The sequence below is a fragment of the Rhododendron vialii genome, chromosome 10a (assembly GCF_030253575.1).
Source record: "Rhododendron vialii isolate Sample 1 chromosome 10a, ASM3025357v1".
Lineage (NCBI taxonomy): Eukaryota > Viridiplantae > Streptophyta > Magnoliopsida > Ericales > Ericaceae > Rhododendron > Rhododendron vialii.
The window spans coordinates 12,521,223-12,544,791 of record NC_080566.1 but is presented as its reverse complement, the minus strand read 5'-3'; the positions used below and the strand labels follow the sequence as shown (position 1 = coordinate 12,544,791).

Sequence of the window (23,569 nt, the reverse complement as noted above, 5' to 3'; positions counted from 1 at the left end):
ATACCATAAACACCTTCTACACACGACCAAACATTATCAAATACACCGCGCATAGCTCATAAGTCACGATACTACTTTCAAAGGATTTACACTCTTCAAGCCATAAAACATTCCATTCGACCATATATAGCAAATAAACATCTAAATCATACTTAGTCACCGCAAAACATGTAGAGGAAGAGAGAAATCCCTACCTAGATGGGTTTCGAGCAAAACCCGAGGTCTATCAAGAGCAAAAAGCTCGAATCCTCCAAAGACAAGCTTTACCCGAACTTGGATACAAGATCTAGAGCAAATAAAGCCCAAAAACATGAATAACAAGCAAAGATCAACAAATAATCAAGAGAAGAGAGAGAAAAACGTGATAGAGCCAAGAGAAGTGAGAACAAGAACACAAAACTCACCATTGGTTCACCAAATGCAAGAATCTTGAGATTTTGAGGAAAAAAACCTTGGATCTTGGAGATTTGAGGTTGAAATCAAGGGTTTTGGGTGAGATCGGAGTTGGGTAGGTGAAAGGGGGTGTTTTTAGGTGCTTTTCGTGGGTTTGGGAGTGAGAAATGACAAAATGGGGGTATTTATAGAAGTCCAAAAAGCGTGCTGAAAATTGCAGAAAAACGCAGTGGGTACCGGTACTGGGCGGCAGCCAGTACCGGTACTGGAGCCTTCAAAATGATAATTTGATCAAGGTCTGGACAACGGGTACCGGTACTGGGCGACAGCCAGTACCGGTACTGGCTAGGCAGAAAAGTAAAAATTTTCAGCAGACTCCGGAACGAACCCAACTTGATACCAACACTTCCAAACAACATTACAACATCAAAACTTACATTTTATTATTCTCCGAGAGTCCGATACACAACCAAACTCGTATATCCGTACACCCCCACAAACATACGTACGACTTTAATAATAAAACTATTCTTTTTCACACCAAATGATTTGTAAAATTATAACAATTTTATGGATCTCTACACTAACAAAATAACATCCTTGACCGTCAAATCAAATTTTCATATTATGTAGTAGCCGTTAGATCATTTCTATTTTACAAGATTCGAAGAATATTCTCCAAACGTATATAGCCCACTCTCTCTTTCTTTTTAAGTCAATGTATCCATATTTAAACTTTATCTTTTATGATCAAACAAAAAAACATTCCAAAATTTATGGTAACTGATACTATAAGTAGGTTACATGCATTGATAGGGAGGCGGGGGGGCTGCTGTGCCCGAATTTTGAGCCAACTTCGGTCTCGTTCCGATGATCGTAAGCTTTCACTTCGTAGAGCTTGTTGAGTAGAACAACTATGCAAAAAATTAGCGTAATTGGATGTCATTAAGTGCCTGATTGGAACCTTTTTATCTTGAAAAGAATAGATTCGAAACACTAGATCAAATCCACTGTAACCTATGGACTGAGAGTTATATGGGTTCCGATCAGGCACTTACGATATCCAATTAAGCTGATTTTTTGCATAGTTGTTCTACTCGATGAGCTCTACGAAATGAATGCTTTCGATCATCGGAGCGAGACCGAAGTAGGCCCAGAATTCGAGCACAGCAGCGCACTGCTGCCCCAAGGGGACAACAGCCCCCTCGCCTCCCATTGATAGCCACATGTGTATTATGTTTCTATGTGCCTTTAGGTATGGGGATCCGCGAGTTCATGATACCGCTAATTGCTGATCAGTTTAATTATTATTTTTAACTGGATAAACTCAACGAAACAAAGAAAATCACTCTTTTCACTACAAGAAATTCAAGATCTCAACGATTTTTTTCGCAACGGTTGAAAAAACCGTCGCTATAGATAGTGTATAGTAACGGTTTACAAAACGTTACTAGAAACATGACTATAGCAACGGTTTTCATGTGACCGTTAGTAGATTACAACACTATAGCAACGGTTTTCATTAACCGTTAGTAAAAACTGACCTATAGCAACGGTTTTCAATAACCGTTACTATATGCTAGATTATAGCAACGGTTTTAAATAACCGTTACTATAAACTGGACTATAGCAACGGTTTTCATTAACCATTAGTAGAATTTTACACCGCCAAAATCAATTTTCTTTCATACGATCGGTTTTCCAAACCCGAACTAACGATCGAGACCGTTGATTTTTTTTTTTCATGTTGATTAAAACGTTCTCGTAGAAATTTGGCTCGATCAGATTTAGAAAATTTCTTTATCGATACACAATTTCATTAATAAAATGAGTTTTTCTATCCGATAAGTGTGTAGCGATACTCGATTAACTTCATTCTTGAACATACTTTAGCCCCTTGACCGTGATACAATCATGATGATCGAGACCGTTGCTTTTGTTAGGGCTATTTTTTCTAAATTTTTGTTGTGGTATTTTTTCCGGTATTGTTTATTTAACGTATTTTTTAGCATTTTGTGGTAATTTTTGAAACTAATCTCATTTTGGGATTAATCATTCATCTTAATAAGAATAAAAAAAGTATAAAATTGTGGACCGAAGTTGAAAAAAATATCATATAAGATGACACTGAAGACAACAAATGTTAGTTGTTTGATACTCCCTCCGTCCATTTTTTTGTGTCCAGTATTTCATTTTGAGTTGTCCCTTAATAAGTGTCCATTTTGTAAAGTTAGGGGGGTACGTAAAAGTTGGTGTATTGTCTATTTTGTCTCTAAAAGTAGATTTTATTTTGAAAAGTTAGTGAGTAAAAGTGTAATGATGATGGGTAAGTAGGAAAAGTGGAGGAAAAAGTTGATGTGAAAGGTATAATGATGATGTCTTTTTAATAAGTTGGAGTTACGAAGCAGGACACTTAAAAAGGGACGGAGGGAGTATTTTTTTGCCCATATTGATTTTTTATGCTTTTAATTGCATTTTTATTTTATTTTTTAGACTCATCTCATAGAAATGACTTACCAATCAAATTTTTTTTTGTGAATCTAACAAAAATTTAGAAAAGGCAAAATTAATATTGAAAAAAAAATAGGAAAACAGAGAGGTTTTTTTTTATTTTTTTATGTACATGGTGCAAGTCAATTTAATTGAAGATGAGTGAATAATGGAACTATTTTTCTCACACAAGATATCATTTTTTGTAAATGAATATTACAAAATAAAACACCTCTCAAAATTATTATCCTACTTTGCATCAATCTAAATAATTATAATTTCTGTTAAAAAAAACAATTATAATTAAATATAGTATCATATATGATTACATGCATACAATCTTGTGCATTTATACCAATTTTAAAAGGTAATTATTGAACCTAGTGAAAAAAATGATATTAGTAAGTGTTTGTATAGTATAAACCGGATTTTTATAAAAAAGATTAAAAAACTCCGGTTAGTATAGTATAAATATTAAAAGGTGTATTATCTTACACAAGTTATGGGCTAGCCCAGTTAGTTCGCGCGCATGCGCGCGCATGCGAGGTTGGCGGTTCGATTCTCAGGAGGAGCAAGATTATTTCGCCTGCCACACGGGTGCCCCATCAGCGCCACGCGGGCGCCACATTAGCGCCATGCGGCTGCCACGTCACACAGTGGTTGGCTTTTAAAAAAAATAAAAATTGCCTTTAGCAATGGTTATATGAACCGTTAGTAAAAAAAAAAAAAAATGAAAATTGCCTTTAGCAACGGTTATATGAACCGTTAGTAAAAAAACATCTGTACCAACGCTTGTCAAAACCGTGGCTATACTTCTACAGCAACGGATATATTGTAACGGTTTGGCCAACGGTTCTCGAACCGTTGGTATGGGTCTCTACCAACGGTTTTTTGGGTTTTTTGGCGACGCTTTCGACCGTTGTTATAGAACGATTTTCTTGTAGTGTTTGGACTCCAAACGAGACCCACCACGAGAATGGGATCAGGAGGGGTCTAGTGGCGGGTGGGATCAGGGGGGGTTTAGTGGCGGTGGCCACCTCGACAAAAATTTTAGAAAACGTAATTATTATATATGGAAAAAAAATTTATCCCCAACTTATATAGTCTCGCCACTGCTAGATTTTTTTTCCTTATTTTTTTATTATATACTAATCATAAATCTTCTATTTTTTTTTCAAGAAATGAGACCCAAGAAAGTATTCTAAAACTAAATTCAATGAGCTAAAGTGAAATAATATAAATAATGGTGTGTAATTAAGAAAAAAAAACTCCATATTAATTCTAACCCTAAAATAACTTAAGCTAAAAAATTAAGAAAATTTAATTATAATGTTACTCCCCAAATTTATAACGCCACTCCCAAAAGGGAGTGCGGTTATCAATTTGAAAAATCCATACAAGGATCTGGGAAGTGACATTACAATTTAGGGAGTGGCATTATCTTTGCTCTGAACTATCAATGAAGGAAGCATGGTAATGTGCACATAAATTGAATTGGGTCTCTAGGCATGCCCTCTCTGATGCCATTTGGCTTTGATTTGGGGGCATGGTTCTGCAGCAAAACACGTATAGGAAGGCTACTGTTTAAATGGTATTCTGATATCAGTCACTTTGTAAAATATTGCCAAAAGTAAGGTCTATCTCAAATCCTCCCCTGCTCATACCCCCAATAATTGGGGGGACTACATGAGTTCTGCTACTGTTGTTGTTGTTGGAGTGGCATTATCGATACCCAAAATTAAAATTAGGCTTTTTTCATACTCCATGTGCAAATGAAAAGTATCATTTCCTATAATTTTTATTATGTTATTTTAATTTTTTCTGGAGCCAATGACTATTAATATTGTAATGCATCTTTTTATTTTTTTTAGTATATATTTCCCCACTGCTAGGTTAAAAATCCTGGTTCCGTCCTTGGCAAAAGGGTATAGCAAAGCCCGCGTCTCCTTGCCGGCCAGTATATAACTACGGATCTTATTTTAATGATTCACTCGTTCTTTTTTAGTTTGTATAAATTATCTTTTAATAAATATGAAAATTGTAGTTATATTGGTCTTCAATTTTTCTTGAAATAAAGTTGGGAAGTCATGTAAATATGATTATTGAATGGTTGAAATATTTTCATCAAATTTTTTTATAATGATGTTTACAAAATAAATAAATCAAAACATGAGCAAAAATTCAAACGCCACGATAAAGTCGAGGTGGACTTAGCAATAAAAATATGGGGTACTCAAATATTGGTCCTCGCCCTTATAGCAAGTTATATAATTTTTTTTTTTGTCATTCGTTAATTTTAATCTATTCTATTCGAGGAGACTTGGGGAGAGAGATGGGTGCTTACGAGAATCGAATTCTGCACATGTGCATGAAAGTATAAGAGATGCATCAACTGCACTACACTTCACTTGCGCAAGTTATGTTTTCTTTCGGTCATTTTGAACAATTATATTTTCATCCCATGATATAAATAAATTCAATTTTACCATTATTTATACTACCATAATCTATACTATATATGCCAAAGAAATTTGGGATGATCTAAAAAAAAAAAAGAAAAAGAAAAAGAAAAAGAAATTTGGGATGGAAAAATAGCTTAGGAGGCCCCCAACAAAAAAAGTGTATACATGCATTTGTCCATTAAGGCCCGGTTTGGCCTAATAAAAAAGCCGGATTATGTTTTTGTCTTTGTTCTAATTATTTTTTTACCTTTTAATTTTGCGTCATTTTTTTTGAATTATTTTATTTCAAAAAGAATAATTTAAAAAGTAAAAGGTTTGTAAACTAATTAAAGATAAAGATAAACGTTAGTGTTTCAAGTAAGGAAGATTCTATAACTACAAACTTTTAAACAAATACTTTACACAAACGGAACTCACTCTCTCTCTCTCTCTCCCTCTCCGGTCATGCTCAAAGAATTCACATCAAATGGAGATGGATCCTCATCCCCATTCTCCAAGCCTTTTGTTTATTCACATAATTATCCCATTTGGAATTGTTTTTTTTCCCCCTCTCCTCCTCTTTTCTTTCCTCGAGGAATTTTTTTTTTTTTTTTTCTGTTTGACTGTTGTAAATTTTCCTATATTATATTGTCTAGCACATAAATAGTCGACTGATAGCCTTCATCTTCCCCTACTGATTCCTATTCTTCTTAAGGTATCAATTAATAACTCCCTAGAATTACTCATTCAGAAATTCTAAATGGGCAGAGTAACTGAAACAGTTGCGAAAATGGAGAAACTCATAGGTCCGAGCAAACCCATTTTCATAGCCGTTGCAGGGGTGGCTCTGTTTATGCTGCTTTGGAGTTTTTCACCTTCCACTAGTTTTCCCAGCATGTTTGACGTGGCTAAGATGACGGTATCGCCCGGAAAAGACGGTGCAGCTACGAAAGATTGCGCCACCGTGAGTGATCAAGGCCTTGACCTAGGCCAAGACCCGGCCGACAAAACGTTCTACGACGACCCGACGCTGAGTTATGAGATAGGGAACCCGGGCAAGAACTGGGACGAGAAGAGAAGAGAGTGGTTGAAGCATCATCCGTCGTTTGCCATCGGAGCTGAGGACCGCGTTTTTGTGCTGACTGGATCGCAGCCAGGGCCGTGTAAGAATCTGATCGGAGATCATTTGAACTTGAGGCTGTTCAAGAACAAGGTGGATTACTGTCGGATCCACGGCTACGATATCTTCTACAACAACGCGTTTATGCATCCGAAAATGGTCAACTGGTGGAACAAAATACCCGTGCTTCGGCCAATGATGTTGGCCCACCCGGAGGCTGAGTGGATCTTTTGGATTGATTCCGATGCAGTAATTACTGACATGGATTTTAAGCTGCCGTTGGAGAAGTATAAGGATCATAACTTCGTAGTGCATGGGTGGTCCTACTTTGTCTATGAGAAGAAGAGTTGGGCCGGGGTTAATGCCGGGGTGTTTTTGATCCGAAATTGTCAATGGTCAATGGAGTTTATGGAGGCGTGGGCCGAGATGGGCCCCCAAACTCCAAACTACGAAAAGTGGGGTCAGATCCAGATGGAAGCATTTAGTGACAAAAACCACCCAGATTCCGATGATCAGTCGGCTCTGAATTACTTGCTGTTAACAGAGAAGGAGAAGTGGGGGATTAAGGTTTTCATAGAGAATACATACGATTTAAGTGGGTATTGGGGCTACATTGTCGATTCATTTGATAATATTACGGACAACTACGCGAGGATAGAGAAAGGAGTGAAAGAGTTGGGGAGACGACATGCGGAGAAGGTGAGCGAGCATTATGCAGCCATGATGAGGGAGGCGGTTGTCAACCAGGGCGGCGAAGGTGGTGGACGAAAGCGGCCATTTATCACGCATTTTACGGCGTGTAGGCATTGTAGTGGGTTGCACTGGGGGTACACAGCTGAGCAATGCTACGGTGGGATGGGAAAGGCTTTGAATTTCGCTGACAATCAGGTGCTTCGCAACTACGGTTTCGTTCGCCCGGACCTAATCAATACCTCCTCCCTCCAACCGCTGCCCTTTGGTTTTTCGTCTTATAACAAGGAGAAATAGAAAGTCCCTCAGAACGTATCTTGTTGTGCTCTTGTAAAGAACGATCACAAAATTCTCTTTTGATCGTTTTAGTTGGAATTCTCTCTTTGGTTTCTCTCAAGGATTACTCTATTTGTACATGATTTACTTCCTTTGGCCTAACTTTTTTACTTTCACTTATTTGTATTTTCTCAAATGCTCATACGATGATTCCATCCCGAGATATACGAATGAACTAAAACTATCAAAATCTAGACACAAACAAATGCATTAACATGCTCTATGACACATTGTATACTACAACATTAGGGCAACAAGAAGCTGGGGTTAGGGCCTGTCAAAGATCCGGCAGTGGAGGATCCCTAAGGCCCTGTTCAAATGACAAGAGAGGATGGAAAATGGTGGGGAAACCATAAGATTATTGCACGTAGTTTTGTATGGACCAAACAACAAATTAAAGATTTCAATTAGTTATTTAATTTACTATCAAGAAATTTAGCACGGAAGTGCTTAATTTTTTGATCCAAAAATTGCACATCTATCATAAAGAACCACCAAGACGAAGGGAGTGCAAGTATCTGACAGAGGAATTCTTCTTGCATTTGCATTTTCCATTACATGACAAATTCACTTTGTCATATGACTCATATGCGGATATACCTACAGCTGACTAATTTTATATTGATCTTAATTGTGCACAGCACGGAGTATAATTTCATTGTATCACACACTTACACACACATAAGGTTCTCATAGGAAGCTCATTCTATATAGATACACACACATACACACAAATCTTCTTATAAGGGTGCCCTTATAAGGACGCTCCCTTTTTCCGATCAAATTTTAATGATCCGAGCTGCTCAATGTGTTCAGAACATGATTTTAAGGGTACTTTCTAAAAAATCGACAAAAAAAAAGGCCGGGAAAGGCTCGATCGGATCAATTTTTGATAAAAATGCTATTAAAATCAAGTTCTGAACACATTGAGCGGCTCGGATCATCAAAATTCGATCGGAAAAAAAGAGAAAAAGTTACATCCGCATTTTAAATAAAATGCGAACGCCCTTATAAGAAGGGGGGTGTGTGTGTATACACACACATACATAATGGGCTTCCTCTAAGGTCGCCCTTAGAGAACTAAAATGCGAACATCAATCTCAGCCGTTGGATCGTATTTTCAATGAGATCCAAATTTTAAAGAAACATATTCGGGGAAAAGTACCATTGAAAACACGATTCAACAGCTGACAACAGAAATCCGTAAATAACTAATATAAGGACGCCCTTATTAGAAGCGTGATGTTAACAAAAAAAAGGAGTGGCAAAATCTTTTTTTTTATCGGGAACTATGAGGTGTTTTTTTAGATGTCTAATTAGTTGTCTCCGGAACCGTCCCAATATATATATATATATATATATATATATATATATATATATATATATATAGAGTTCTTTTCAGGTCCGGACGCCTTACGGTCCGGACCGTCCGGACCTCATATTTTCCGATTGAATTCGATGATCCGAGCCGCTCAAAGTGATCAGAACGTGATTTTAAAAGTATCCGCGAGCAATCAGCAAAAAAAAAATGATCGAGAAGGGCTTGATCCGAACAGTTTTTTATTAAACGGTTCAGTAAAAAGCTGCTCGGATCAAGCCCTTCCCGATCATTTTTTTGCTGATTTCTCAAGAGTATCCTTAAAATCACGTTCTGAACACATTGAGCGGCTCGGATCATCACAAATCGATTGGGAAAGGGAAAATCCGGACCATAAGAAAATCCGGGCGAGTGGACTTGAAAATTACTTATATATATATATATATATATATATATATATATATATATATATATATAGAGAGAGAGAGAGAGAGAGAGAGAGAGAGAGAGAGAGAGCTATAATGTTGTTCGTTTAACTTATAGTTCAAAAAGTCTTCAACTTATAATGTTTTTCATGAGTTTAAAAAGTATGTATAATAAAACTAATCGATAACTATCAAACAAGATTCATATTGCATATTTTCTGATATTCATATTTAAAGATATAAAGAATTAAAATTGATACAGATATCAAAAATTAACATCCAATTTGGGACGGAGAGAGTGTGTGCATGTATATATTTGAGGTTGAGATTGGGTTGTGCGCAATCCTACTTTAGTTGTTTTCCTTTTCTATTACTGTGATGTAATGTAAGGGTTGATGATTATCGTCTGAGTAACATTCACTAACGGTACTTCGTCATCTTGGCATAAACCACCAGGCGTTGAAGAAGCAGGTGAAGAGCTGTTCTTCCAGACCGAGGACACCGTTGCTGCAGAGGAGTCTCATGGCCTGGAACCTTTACAGGCTTTGTTTCATTTCTTTTAGAGGCGATTTTTCGTAGCTCCGTATTTTCTTCCTTAGCCCGTTAAAAATTTTCAATTATACTCGACAGTTAGTTACCGAAATTGAGATACATTTTCAGCATACAATTACCGAAATATAATATTTTTTTCAACAGATATTTACCGAAAATGTATGTTCGGCAGTTGTTTATCGAATGTTGAACATATTTTCGACATGTCGTTACCGAAATATAATCTTGTTTTCAACATCTATTTACCGAAATGTTATGTATGATTTTCAATAACTATTTACCGAAATATAGTGGACTAAGGGAGAAAATACAGGGCTGAGAATAGTCGCCCCCTTCTTTTAATGTAATTTGAAAGCCGTAAGTGTTTCTATCTTATATATATGGGTTATTGCAAGAACACTCATTCAACTATCACGTTTTGTCAACATGACCACTTCATGTTTAAAACTCATCAACCTTACCCCATCAACTTTCATTTTCCATCAACTCCACCCTTTCCATCCAAATCTGTTAAGAAAAGTTAAGATTTTGGACAGAAAAAAGCTAACTTGGATGGAAAAATAAATTTAACCCTAAAATATCCCTCAAACCGTAAAACACCCCTCCTCTCTACTACTCTCTCTACACGAAAGACCACCACCACCGGCAAAGGGGATTCGGCAACGAAAGGGTTTTGGTGGGTGATGGCTAGGCGTGGTTGGTGAGGCGTTTGCAGCGGCGGCGATTTAAGATATGGGGTTCTGAGGTCTAATTGAGGGATGTAGCGGTGACGGCGGCTTAAGGGGTTGCCGTGGGAAGGTTTTGATTTGGGGTTGTTCATCTGAGTTTGGGTGTGGATGGTGGAGATGGCAGTGGGGCTTAAGAGACTATAGCAGAGAGGGTGGGGTTTTTATGGGGCTGTACCAACAGCGACGATTTAGGAGGGTTGCCGCGGTGGTGGCGGTGGTTTAGGAAGGTTTTGATCTGGGTTTTTTTTTTCTAGGTTTAGAGGTTGGGTGTGGTTGTTTAGATCTGGCGGGGGGGTTTGAGTAGCAGCGAGGGTGGGGTTTTGAAGGGCTGTAGCAAAGCAGCGCTGGATTAGGGGCTTTAGTTTTTAGTGCTAGTTTCAAGGGCCGTGGTGGAGCTCGGCTAGGGGTGACAATTGAGGCAGCGGTGGTGGTGGTGTAGGTGATGCTGTACTAGATGTTTTGGGTGGTTGGCAGCAATTTGACTAGCATAGGTGCTTGCGGAGGCTTGGGGCTAGGGTTTGCGGTGGTGATGCAGAGGGTAACAGCATTGGCAATGGCGGAGTAGCGGCGGAGTAGAGGTGGTGCGGCAACGGCGGAGCAGGGGAGTAGTGGAGTAGAGGTTGTAAGGTTAGGTATGGTTGAAAAAGTGATTTGTGATCAAATTTGTTCTTAAAATGGTTAATTATGGTGGTTTGACGGTGCCAGAGATGGGGTTTGTGGTGGAGGTGAAGTGAGTTCCGATATGAGTTCGTAAATATCTAAAATCATTTTTTAATGTAACAAGGGGTAACTTAGTCTTTTCATTCGTTTCCATCCAAATTTTTAAAGAAAGTGAGCAAAGGGGGTGGAGTTGATGGAAAATGAAAGTTAAGGGGGGTGAGGTTGATGAGTTTTAAACGTGAGAGGATCATGTTGATAAAACGTGATAGTTGAAAGGGTGTCCTTGCAAATAACCCTATATATATATATATATATATATATATATATATATGAAGTTATTTATCTCCTTTATCAAGTTATGTACATCTAGACATGGATGACTAATAGTACCAGTTAACTCTCTGTTTAGTATCGATATGAAATGGGTTTTCTTCAAAGGTTACGCAACTTCTCCTTCATCATAACCGCACACCGACAAACAAATTAACCTTATTTTACTGAATAATTGTTGTTCACGCGTCACCAACCCATATTACTATATGTTCAACTCAAGTCACGAATCACTTTTTATATGGCTATTTGATTGCAAATAATTGTTGTTGGCAACTCTCCCTCGAAAATGGGAGATTCCAACCAACCCAATTGAAGTTCTAACTTCATAAAACTGAAGTTATAGGTAGTTAGACACTATATTAGTGAGTTTCAAAAAAAGAAAGAAAAGAAAGACACTGTATTAAGTAGTATTCTCCAAGACAATTAAGGACACTTTGATAGAACTGAGACAGATCGTCCATTTGCATTTTTTTTTCTTTTCTGTTAAATCAGAGAGGATCCTGGCTGATCCACTTCGTATTCTGACTTCTGAGGAGTATTGATAAATAATCAACTGATAGCCTCCATCTCTTTTCCCTACTGAGATTCTCATTCCTCTTGTGGTATCAATTACTAAATCTAGAATTACTCATCCAGAAAATGGGTGTGGGCAGAGTGACTGAAACAGTTGCGAAAAATGGAGAAATTCATAGGCCCGAGCAAACCCATTGAAGCCTGAAGCCCTTACTGTTAGAGGATTTGTTCCATTTCCTTAAATGTACGTAATTTAAATTTCCACGAATGTAATCATAATTTTAAAACTGATCTAAGTATTTCAATTTCATATGTAATCGGATTTGCTTATGCTAATTAAGTTAATTTCACTATTAAGTAATTAATCAAACTATCATGATCAGAAAATGTTTATAAATGCGGATCAAAAAAAAGAAAATGTTTATAAACGTTCTTGAAAATCGGCATTATAGTTGATCGAGGAAGAACAACTTGCATGTTATCATTCTAGAAGACAAATAAGTTTGATAAAATTTTAACAAATGTATTTTTCTAGATCAAATCTTACTTTACCTAGCCTATATATGGACTCTCGAATCCACTGCAAAAATTAATGAAGAACACCTAGCTAGAACAACCAAGGAATGTAAAGAGAACTCCAGATTTATTTGTTGAGTGAAAATAGTCCTGAATTCTATAATCAAGTTAGAAATATACTCCTTCTGATCCAATTTAAATGCTCCATTTGAGAGATTGTGTAACTTTGACCTAAAATATAAGTACTTCTTGAATTAATTTTTCATTTTTGTTTTTTTTACACCGTTCAAACGATCTCAGTGAGTACGTACTTTTCAACGGTACAAAAAAGTTCGGAAAATATTAGGAAAAATACGATTCATTTGAGCCTTTGAGGTCAAAGTTACATGGTTTCTTATAAGGATCATTTAAATTGGAACGGATGGAGTACATAATTACGGAAGCTTAATTCATACTACTACTATTTATATCTCACTTAAACTTAATCATGTTATTTACAGCTAGCGAGCTAGACAAGACATGGTTGACTAATACCAACGTGCTATGCTGTACATCGTAGATGTGACGTAAGGTATGCTTCGAATAATTAATTACACGATCCACACATTAAGGGAAAAAAGCACAATTATATATATATTTAGGAATAATAAGTCATCACTAACCCATGTTATTATATGCATGACGACCTCGATCACCGACCATGCCTTGATTCAAATAATATTTTCTTTACTACCAAGTCCGTTATCATAATAAGGTTTTTTTTTTTTTTTAATCAATATGAAACGGAAAATGATTTTCACACTTTCTTTTTTTATGCTTGAACCACTCCCCTTTTTTGATGGAGCACGGCTTCTTTTGTTTTATAGTGAAAAAATTATGCATAGAAGTTTTAAAACAAGACAAACAAAGAAAAGAAAAAGGTTGTGCATATATCACAAAGAAGAGTGTGTAAAAATCATTGGCTAAGGAAATTTGAATACAATCAATTATAATATATGAAGTTGATGCAACGAAATTCACGAGAGATTAGTTAGCGTACTAATTCAAATGAGATAGGTACTCGAATCTACGAGTTGTTCTTGAGTCCACAAGAAGATAGAGAAACTCTAAAATATTATTGATGTAAGAACTTGAATAATTGTATAACTTACACCCTTATTTATCCTAGTAGGATTCTTAGAATAAGGTTATTACTCAGAGTGGAAACCAAGCAAAACAATACTTGGAAACCAAGGTTAATAAAATTAAAAGACTGAAAGAAATATGCCTAAACAAGTGGCATTTAAAGAAGAATTTCTAAAACAAATAATTCCTAAAAATAAAGTTTTCATATAATTGAAATCTCCTAAATTCTTGTCCTACATCAAAAGCGAGAGCCTTTTTTGGTGGGATAAAAAGATGAAGCTGGCTCACATTTTTAACTTCCCTAATTGGACATATAATTTGTTTTTTGGCCAAACGGTATGAAGTACAAAATATAAACCACGGGACACTACATCCCATTCACGAGATAAATAACCTCAACAAATCCAAAGGAAAGAATGCGTATGTACTCATACGCAGGTGGAAAGACTCAAACTCCTGAGCTCCTAGTGAAATACAAGAGACCTAGCCAACTGAGCTAGTCTCAATTAGTTCTAATTGGACATATAAGAAAGGACAAAAATTTACATTCTGTTTTGCATATGTCCTCAGTAACTATAAGGACAAAAATGTAAACGCATGATTCAAGTAACTACTCCCTAATTGTTCTACAAATTTACTTTTGGTTCTCCAAAAATAGAGATTCCACCTCCGGAGACCAAAATTTTAAATTCTTCTAAGATTTTCTCATAAAATACATAATATTGAAGAAAAAAAGAGATAAATTACAAAATTTTCTTTCAATATGTCATATCCATTTTAGAGCTTTAGGGACGAGTCAGAGATGCTTTTTTAAGGCTTAAAAAAAGGGCAGTTTTCTAGGTAGAAGCACACACATTGGGTTTGCACCCATCGCTTGTCGACTATGTAAAGAAAACCACGTTGCTGATAAAAAAAAAAAAAGAAGAGAACCACGTTAGAAATAGAAAATTTTGGTAGCATTGAGACAGATCGGCCATTTGGATTTTTTTTTAATTTTTTTTTCAGAGATTATCCTGATTCCCATTTCATTCTGAGGAAGATTTATTCTGTTTTACTTTTACAGTTGTGAATTTCCCTATTAGTACCCCCGTCCCACTTTAATTATCACTTTTGGGGGTTCGTGTCACTTTTCAATTGATTATATATTGTAATTTATAATGTTTTACGTAATTTTGAAAACATTGTACTCCCTCCGTCTTATAATATTTGTCCGGTCCGCAAAACAAGGACTATAAAATAATGTATTTCTTTCAAGAAAAAATTCAAATTTTTTTCATAAGTTAAAAGAACTCGTCAAGATCTAGTAAATTATTAAATTTTTTTTCAACTTTTCTTACAAAAATTGTATTATTTTTACGTCTCTGTTTTGCGGACCGGACAAATATTATGGGACGGAGGGAATATTATAGAACAAATCGAGATCTATCAAACAAGATCATATTGGATATAAAATTTATTACCAATTTAAAAATATAACTAATTTTTTTATCGAATTAAAATAAAACTAAGACAAGTAAATTGGGACGGAGGAAATATATTGGAAGGCATATCATATGGATGAATAGTCAACCGATAGCCTCCGTCTCTTTCCCCTCTACTGATTCCCTTCCTCCTAAGGTCTCAATTACTTTCTCTCTGGAATTACTCATTCATGAGGCAATTCTTGGCCTCTCTGTTTTGAATGACTTATAAATTATAATTGAGTCCAAGAATCCTCTCTGATTTTAATTTCAGGAGGAATTGGGTATGGGTAGAGCAATTGTAACAGTTGCGAAAATGGAGAAACTCATAGGTTCGAGCAAACCCATTTTCATAGGCGTAGCAGGGGTGGCTCTGTTTATGCTGCTTTGGAGTTTTTCACCTTTCACTAGTTATCCCAACATGTTTGACGTAGCTAAGAGGACGGTATCGCCGGGAAAAGACACTGCAGCTACGAAAGATTGCGCCATCGTGAGTGATCAAGGCCTTAACCTGGGCCACGACCCGGCCGACCAAACGTTCTACGACGACCCGGCCCTGAGTTATGAGATAGGGAATCCAGTCACGAACTGGGACGACAAGAGAAGGGAGTGGCTGAAGCATCATCGGTCATTTGCCGCCGGAGCAGAGGACCGGGTTTTTGTGGTGACCGGATCGCAGCCGTCGCCATGTAAGGATCCGATTGGAGATCATTTGAACTTGAGGTTTTTCAAGAACAAGGTGGATTACTGTCGGATCCATGGCTACGATATCTTCTACAGCAACGCATTTTTGCACCCAAAAATGGTCAGCTGGTGGGTAAAAATGCCCGTGCTTCGGGCAACTATGTTGGCCCATCCGGAGGCTGAGTGGATCTTTTGGGTTGACTCGGATGCAGTATTTACTGATATGGATTTTAAGCTGCCGTTGGAGAAGTATAAGGACCATAATCTCGTGGTGCCCGGATTTCCCGATAAGGTCTACAAGGAGAAGAGTTGGGGCGGGGTTAACGCCGGTGTGTTTTTCATCCGAAACTGTCAATGGTCGATGGAGTTTTTGGAGGTATGGGCCGGGATGGGCCCACAAACTCCAAACTATGAAAAGTGGGGTCAGATCTTGACATCGACAATGACTGACAAGACAGACCCAGAATCTGACGATCAGTCAGCTTTGGTTTATTTGCTATTGAAAGAGAAGGAGAAATTTGGGAATAAGATTTATTTAGAGTATCATTACGACTTAAGTGGGTATTGGGTTGAAATCGTCAAATCATTGGATACTATTAGCGACAACTACGCAAGCATAGAGAAAGGGGTGACGGAGTTGCGGAGACGACATGCGGAGAAGGTGAGCGAGCACTATGCAGGGGTGATGAGAGAGGCGTTTGCCAACAAAAGTGGCGGTGGAAGAAAACGGCCGTTTATCACGCATTTTACAGCCTGTAGGCCATGTAGTGGGCAGTGGGGCTACTCAGAGGGTCAATGCTCGAACGGGATGGAAAAGGCTTTGAATTTTGCTGATAATCAGGTGCTTCGCAACTACGGTTTCGTACGTCCAGACCTCCTGAATGCCTCCTCCGTTTACCCTCTGCCCTTTGGTGTTTCTTCTTACAATAAGGAGAAATAGAAAGTGCCTCCCACGTATCCTATTTTGCTCATCCATGCTAAGCATTATTAGAAAATACTCCTTTGATTGTTTGATTTTTGAATTTTATCTCTTTTCTCATCCATGTTAAACATGATCAGAAAACACTCGGTGATAAGCATGATCAGAATTAAAATACTCCTCAAAAGAAGATATCCGTAATATTCTTGACATTATGCCGATCAAAAAATAAATAAAAATTCTTGACATTAGGTGCCAAGAGGAAGATATGGAGATGTCTGGAGATGCAAAAGTTTAGTTGATGAAGATAGGGGTAGAATTATACGGATATATTCTTTTGTGTGCAGCTGTGTAGAGATGACGCTGTTGATCGAATGATCACCCACTCTATCAATAATATCAATTGGAACACCGGGGGGGGGGGGGGCGCTCATAGTTTGTGCCTCAGATTGCACTGATACCCCTGCCCTGACAGTGGCAACAACCAGTATCGCTTCTATCTCGTTTTCTATAGTCCAGTTTAGGAAAGAAAAACACTCGATGTCGAGCATGTTTACTTCATCAATGAAGAGGACAGCAAGCACAATCTTTTGCCTTTCCTTCCTTCCTCCACTTTGCGACCTTTGCGTCAATTTGCTCCCTCACTTCGGCTCATACCTCTCCAGTATTAACGGTGAAAGAGGGCCAGAAAGCCCTACATTCTGAGATTCGACAGAGAGAGAAAAAAAAAAAAAAAAAAAAGGAAAAGAAAAGAAAGGTAATGCTCAGCCTTATTTCATGAGAACTCAACCAATTAGCATCCAACCAAAAGATAGTCCAAGATTATTTGAGAACTCAACCAATTAGCATTGGCCTTTCGTTAAGAATTCAAACGCTCGAGAGTTCAATATTTCACAATATTTAACCATTCCTTGATTATTTCACAAGAATCGATCCCAAATTTGATATACTGGTTATCCCATTTATTACTGTATGAGTGGCCATCTATCCTTTCACGATGCAGAAAATGGTGCAATACCATATTACTCCATAGAAAATAAGAACTCCTTACAGTCGAAACAGAGGAGACATTGATCGAATTGGTTAACACCTGACTTCCACAAACACAGCCCTCCATTAATTAAACATGGACTATTTTGTACAAGACCCAAAACACACGACAGTTACTTTGTTCTGCATCCTTAGCTACTTAACCCCGTACACAAGTGGACAATCTATAGTCCCGTTGGCCGCACCTTTATTTAACGGTGGCCAACAGGACCCTATGCTGATGTTCTTGGAACCCAAAATATGTCACTGCATGATTAGCATCGGTGAATGGTTGGCGGATAAGAGTGGATATGCACTATATGATCAAGTTAATGACTTATAGGGGCATCCAGGAAATAAAGTCTTGCTCGGGGGTTTTGTTTAGTCTTCTTGTGTTGGTTGCAGATGAATCCGTTTCAGTATATAACTTAAGCTTTTTTATTTTGGGCCCCTTGATGGTCAAGCAATTGAAGGGAGTTGAATCACGTGATGGCCTTAGTTTGGTGGTTAACGGGGGAGTAATGGTTGAGATTCATGGAAGTTGCATAAATTAAAGATTAGAAAAAATAAAAAAATCAATGATGCATGTTGTGCGCAATCCTACTTCAATTATTTGCCTTGTTTATCACTTGAGTCTGTGAAATAATATAAGAGTTAGCGGGTTAGAGATTATCTTTGAGTGTCATTCACTCACAGTCCTATGTTACCCTGACATTTCACGTACGTGAGGTGTTGAAGAAGCAGTAGAAGAGCCATACTTCCGTATCGAGGACACCGTTGTTGAAGAGGAGTCCGTTGAGCCTGAAGCCCTTACTGTTAGAGGCTTCGTTTCATTTCCTTAAATATGTAATTCAAATTTCCTCTAATGTAATTATAATTTTAAAACTGATCTAAGTATTTCAATTTCATATGTAATCGGCTTTTCTTCCGCTAATTAAGTTAATTTCAATATTAGTTAATTAAATTATTTTGAGAAAATGTTTATTAACGTTCTTAAAAACTGGGGCGTTATCATTGAGAAAGATCGAACAACTAGATATCATTCTGGTAGACAAATAAGTTTGACAAAATTTTAACAAATGTATTTTTCTAGATCTAATCTTACTTGACCAAGGAATGTAAAGAGAACTCCAGAATTATTTGTTGAGTGAATAACACTTTCGTATGCCCTTACGCTTACATCTCCATTTATAATTGAAAATAGTCCTAATTCTTTAATCAAGTAATATCACTACAAGGAAAATGGTCCCGGCATTTTAATTAATGCCGAAAAAGCCAATATTAATTATTACCGGCGTTTGTTTAAAAAAATGTCTGCAAAAGTCGAGTTTCCCGCCAAACTATTACCGGCATTTGTTCAAAAAAAAAAGGCCGGGAAAAATCTCTGTATAATATAAATATTTTTCATTGTGCAAGGCAACCTAATATGGTGCCTAGCCCAATTAGTAGCCTCAAGCGTGTGCGAGGCAAAGGTCACGAGTTCGAATCCTGAGGTAAGTCATTTCTTCAAAAAATTTGTGCGCCACAAGGGTGCCACATGGTCGCCTCACAAGCGCCATGTGGCACCCATGTGGCATTTTGTCTTATATGGCAAATGAGTCCAACTATTCCCGTCATTTATAGAGACTTTTCCCGGCATTTGTATCTTTACCGACACACTTCTAGACGGCATTTGTAATAAATACAAGTAATACTCTTTACCGGCATTTTTTGAACTTTTAATAGCATTTATGAAATGCCGGAAAAAGTGAAATTTCTTTTAGTGAATTAAGAAATAAACATGATTACCGAAAACAAAACTTGAACTCTTCTAGTGGCCAAGTAATTAAACCCAAGGGGTTGACCAAGTGGTCTTGGCTTGGGACTCTGATAAACACCTAATAATGTAGACTCTTGGTGCTTAAATCCTCTAGTATGTTGTGTTTTGTACATATATGATGTAGTTTTTATGCGATATTGCACGTAAGGTGTGTTTTTAGTATTTTCAGGTAAACCGTGTGAATAAGGCACGTTTGAACGCCAAGGAATGCTCCGGGTGCAACCAAGTGCCCAAGGCCACGTGCCACCCCGTTGTGGTGCCCGAAAAGTTATGAAAAAAAGGTTTGGAGGTTGCTTGGGTCGCCCAAGGGTCAAGGGAATTGAAGGAGATGTGAGGACTTTACCAAAACTAATCATTTTCTGACCAGCTGAAGGTAGAATTGTCATATCTTTTGATGTACAAATTATTTTGAATCCAAATCACTTGGGTTAAAAAGTACTCAACAAGCTTTCTAATGGTCTAAAGAACACCCAAATCCGAATTCGGAAGTGTCTGGAGCGAGCCTGTGAAGTTCAGCCAAGTAAAAGTTGTCTTAACAGATTGGTATCGATACCAGTGCAAAATGGTATCGATAGCAATCACCTTAAATCACCCCGAAGCTGAACCCGATACCCTCTTGTATAGGTATTGATACTAATGTCTTCTTGATAGTTTTTTTAACAGTTTTCAACTTTCCATTAGTAGTATACTTTTGGGATATTTTGTATAGAGAGAGGATGTTCTCGTATAAGATCATCTACAATGGTATAATCAAAAGCTAATTGTTGTTAAAATTAACAATATTGGTGTAAAAAAATGACTCATAATGGTATAATCAAACTTAGCAACATTCTTAGAAATAATCAAATTTTGCATTTTGGATAATCAAAACTAGCAACTTTTTTCAATAATTAAAATTTGTGAACCCCATACTGCATAAGTTAACTGGTTCCAAAATTTATATATACGCGTATTTCAACTAGTATTTTCTTCTTCTCTTCTTCACCTTCACATCAACCACAAACTGTTTCTCTTTCTTTCCCTCTAAAAGTGAAACTCATATTTCTCGATCATCTACAATTTAACCCATTGTTGCCGAATTAAGGTATTTCACTCTTCTTTCTCGTTTCTATTTTAGGTTGTGTTCTTATGAACTCATCTTAAACTTAACTTAAATATAAAAATTATCTTTATTTGATTTTTTCGCATTTGTTAGTTTTGCCTCAAACTTTTATGGGTTATTGATTCGTCTCGACGAGAGGAATTGGAATTTTTTTTTTATTTTACTTTTACCCAAGTATTTTGAGAAATAAAATGGTTATTCCTTTTTTGTTCCTCCCCCTATGGTTGAATAAATGAAGAACCTTGCCATAAAAAAAAAAAAAAAAAAGGAAGAACCTTGCATTCTATTCCTTTTTTGTTCCTCCCCATGGTTGAGTAAATGAAGAATCTTGCCAAAAAAAGGAAGAACCTTGCATTCTTTTTCAAATTCAAGAACACATTTAATTTTTTTTTAAAGATTAAGAGAGTGGTGGATTTGTGATATAAGCTACAAGAATAGGAAGAAAAAAAAAGTTGCGGTGTTGTTTTGATAGATAACACTAGGAAGAACACCATATGTCGATATATTTTTGCCGAAAAAAAAATTGTAATAGAGGGAAGTGGATGGCGGGAAACAGAGGGGGAGAGAGAGATTGTGTGTAATTGTAATGGATCCCTTATTTTGGTTATGGACTAGAAGTGATCATTGTGAACCTCAACATTGTTAAGCTTAGCAACCTCTTAAATGAATAATCAAAAGCTGGGTGTCAACTTTTGGTTATCCATTTTTTATTATACCACTGTGGATGGCCTAAATACTCCTCTACTCCTCTCTCTCTCTCTCTCTCTCTCTCTCTCACTTTATAAAGATTTACTTTATGCTCTAGATTAGTTTTCTCTCCAATTTTTCTTCATTGTTGTTCTTAGTTTCAAGCTTTAATACTTATAAGTTTAATTCCTAGTTTGATATTTTCTTATTTATTAATGTTGTAGCTACGCTTTGGATCTTTCTTAATACCAAGTTTATTTTCGTTTCTACAATTAAATCTCATGTCTCAATTTTCTATTATATTTGGTTCTTTAAGTATGGTTGAGTAGTTGATTGTCTAAGTCTTGGGCTAATCTATCCCAATGATTTAGGTTGTTGTTTGTTCTCGAACCTTCGGGCTTAAAATAATGGTTTATGGATTAGAACTAATCTTGCAATTTTTTTGTCTAAACTAGGATTGTTAACTTCTTTGATACTATGTAGACAAGCGGTCTTGACACACGGCATGCTTGGAATTCTGTCATCCTACATGTTCGATTAATTAGTTCAAACAAGGTAGTTCAATTCCGGTAAATCATATCATTTGATTAAACGTAGTCTTTAAAGCTAAATCCTCTGAACGGGAGCACGCGGTTGCGACTCTCACTTGAGTTATATTCGAGAATCGATAATGGCCTAAGTCACGGGATGGGTGATCTCTAGACGTACCTCTTTTAGTTCATTAAACTCATTTCTAGTCTTTTCAAGAGAAATGTCCACCGTTTGAAGGAAAATCGACAATTGGCCATCTAAACGCCGAAAACCTCACATATAAAGCCTACAATCCGAACAAGCTATTACTGATTCCCTGTGGTACGATCTCAGTCTTACCGAGTTATTCTGCAATCGACTAGAAGCCCTACTTTTCGGGCTAAACATCCAAGAGTATTCAATCTTCTGTCGTAAGCAGACTCAGGTGTTGGGTCCATCCTGAGGTTTTATGTTCAATTCTTTTTGCCAACAACTCTTGGGGCTATTTTACCCCTATGCATTGTTAACGAATCCCACATTGCTTTAGAGTGGAATGAGTGATCACTTAATAACATTTGAGACTTCTCCACTCATTGTCAATTCGTTTTGAAATAGATATAAAATTTTCATATGGTATTAGAATAGGACTCATTCCACCCCACATTTTAAAAAAAATTACAATCCACACCCCGCGATAACAGACCAGGAGAAATGTTGCACGATGATAGGACCAAAAAAGTAGCCACACGTGACAGACCTCAAACGTGGTTGCACGTGAGTGAGGATGTTAAGGAATCTCACATTGCTTGGGAGTGGAATGAGTGATCACTTAATAAGATTTGGAATCTCTCCATTCATTTGTGTTGAACCACTCTTTCATGATGTCACTTTATTTAGATCTTCAATAGGTTCTTTGCAGTATCTCTTACCTTAACCTACAACACCTTCGGTAGTCAGTTCGCCAAGGCCGTCGAAGGTAGTGTTCCGACGGCTTGCGATTTAGCCGAGCCGCCCCTGGGAGGAAGACGCCGACGTAACCTACAACACCTTCAGTAGGCGGCGAATCTTTCTTAAGGAGACTGTGGTATTACACAAGACTTAGTTTGATTTCAGAGATTTCTGTTTGTATTTCGTTTATCCTGTTCACATTTATGTAATCTTTCAATCATGTATTGTATTGTATTGTTATCATTGAAATTGTTCTCTAAAATTATACGTTATTGCCGAAATTTTTTCCAACATATATAGTTGTGTTTCTTCTGTATCAGAGATTCAAAATATACGAAAATAATGAAGACAGAAATTTCTCTCTCTCTCTCTCTCTCTCTCTCTCTCTCTCTCTCTCTCTCTCTCTCTCTCTCTCTCTCTCTCCTTGAAGTTTGTCATGCGTAAGCGTGTCAAACAACTGTGGAAGGGGCTGTATAGATTAGTCCGAGATGCGCGCAAGCTGCCCGGGACATCCTATATTACCAAAAAAAAAAAATTATAATACTATTTAATTCCTTTATCATGTTATGTACAGCTAGACTAGACTTGGTTGACTAGTACAAACTTGCTATTGTGACATAAGGTATTCTTCAAATAATTAATCACACGATCCACACACTAAGTGAAAAAAGTACTATTATATTATATTATATTATATTATATTCAGGAATAATCATCCCTAACCCATGTTATTATATGAATGACGACCTCGATCATCGACCATGTGTTACA

At 37.0% G+C, this 23,569-nt stretch overlaps 2 protein-coding genes and 1 non-coding gene across 3 annotated transcripts; all 3 read left to right on the top strand.

Moving 5' to 3' along the window:
* Positions 1-4,340: 4,340 nt before the first annotated feature.
* LOC131305811 (small nucleolar RNA snoR100) lies at positions 4,341-4,448 on the top strand. Its single transcript, XR_009193368.1, has one exon. It is a non-coding gene; the product is annotated as a small nucleolar RNA snoR100 (small nucleolar RNA).
* Positions 4,449-5,800: 1,352 nt separating this feature from the next.
* On the top strand, positions 5,801-7,531 carry LOC131303500 (galactomannan galactosyltransferase 1-like). The gene has a single exon (XM_058330390.1). It carries the CDS (start codon positions 6,085-6,087, stop codon positions 7,429-7,431), a length of 1,347 nt encoding a protein of 448 aa, XP_058186373.1. The 5' UTR covers positions 5,801-6,084; the 3' UTR covers positions 7,432-7,531.
* A 7,734-nt stretch (positions 7,532-15,265) lies between these two features.
* LOC131303499 (putative glycosyltransferase 7) lies at positions 15,266-16,774 on the top strand. The gene has a single exon (XM_058330389.1). It carries the CDS (start codon positions 15,387-15,389, stop codon positions 16,722-16,724), a length of 1,338 nt encoding a protein of 445 aa, XP_058186372.1. The 5' UTR covers positions 15,266-15,386; the 3' UTR covers positions 16,725-16,774.
* Positions 16,775-23,569: the final 6,795 nt, after the last annotated feature.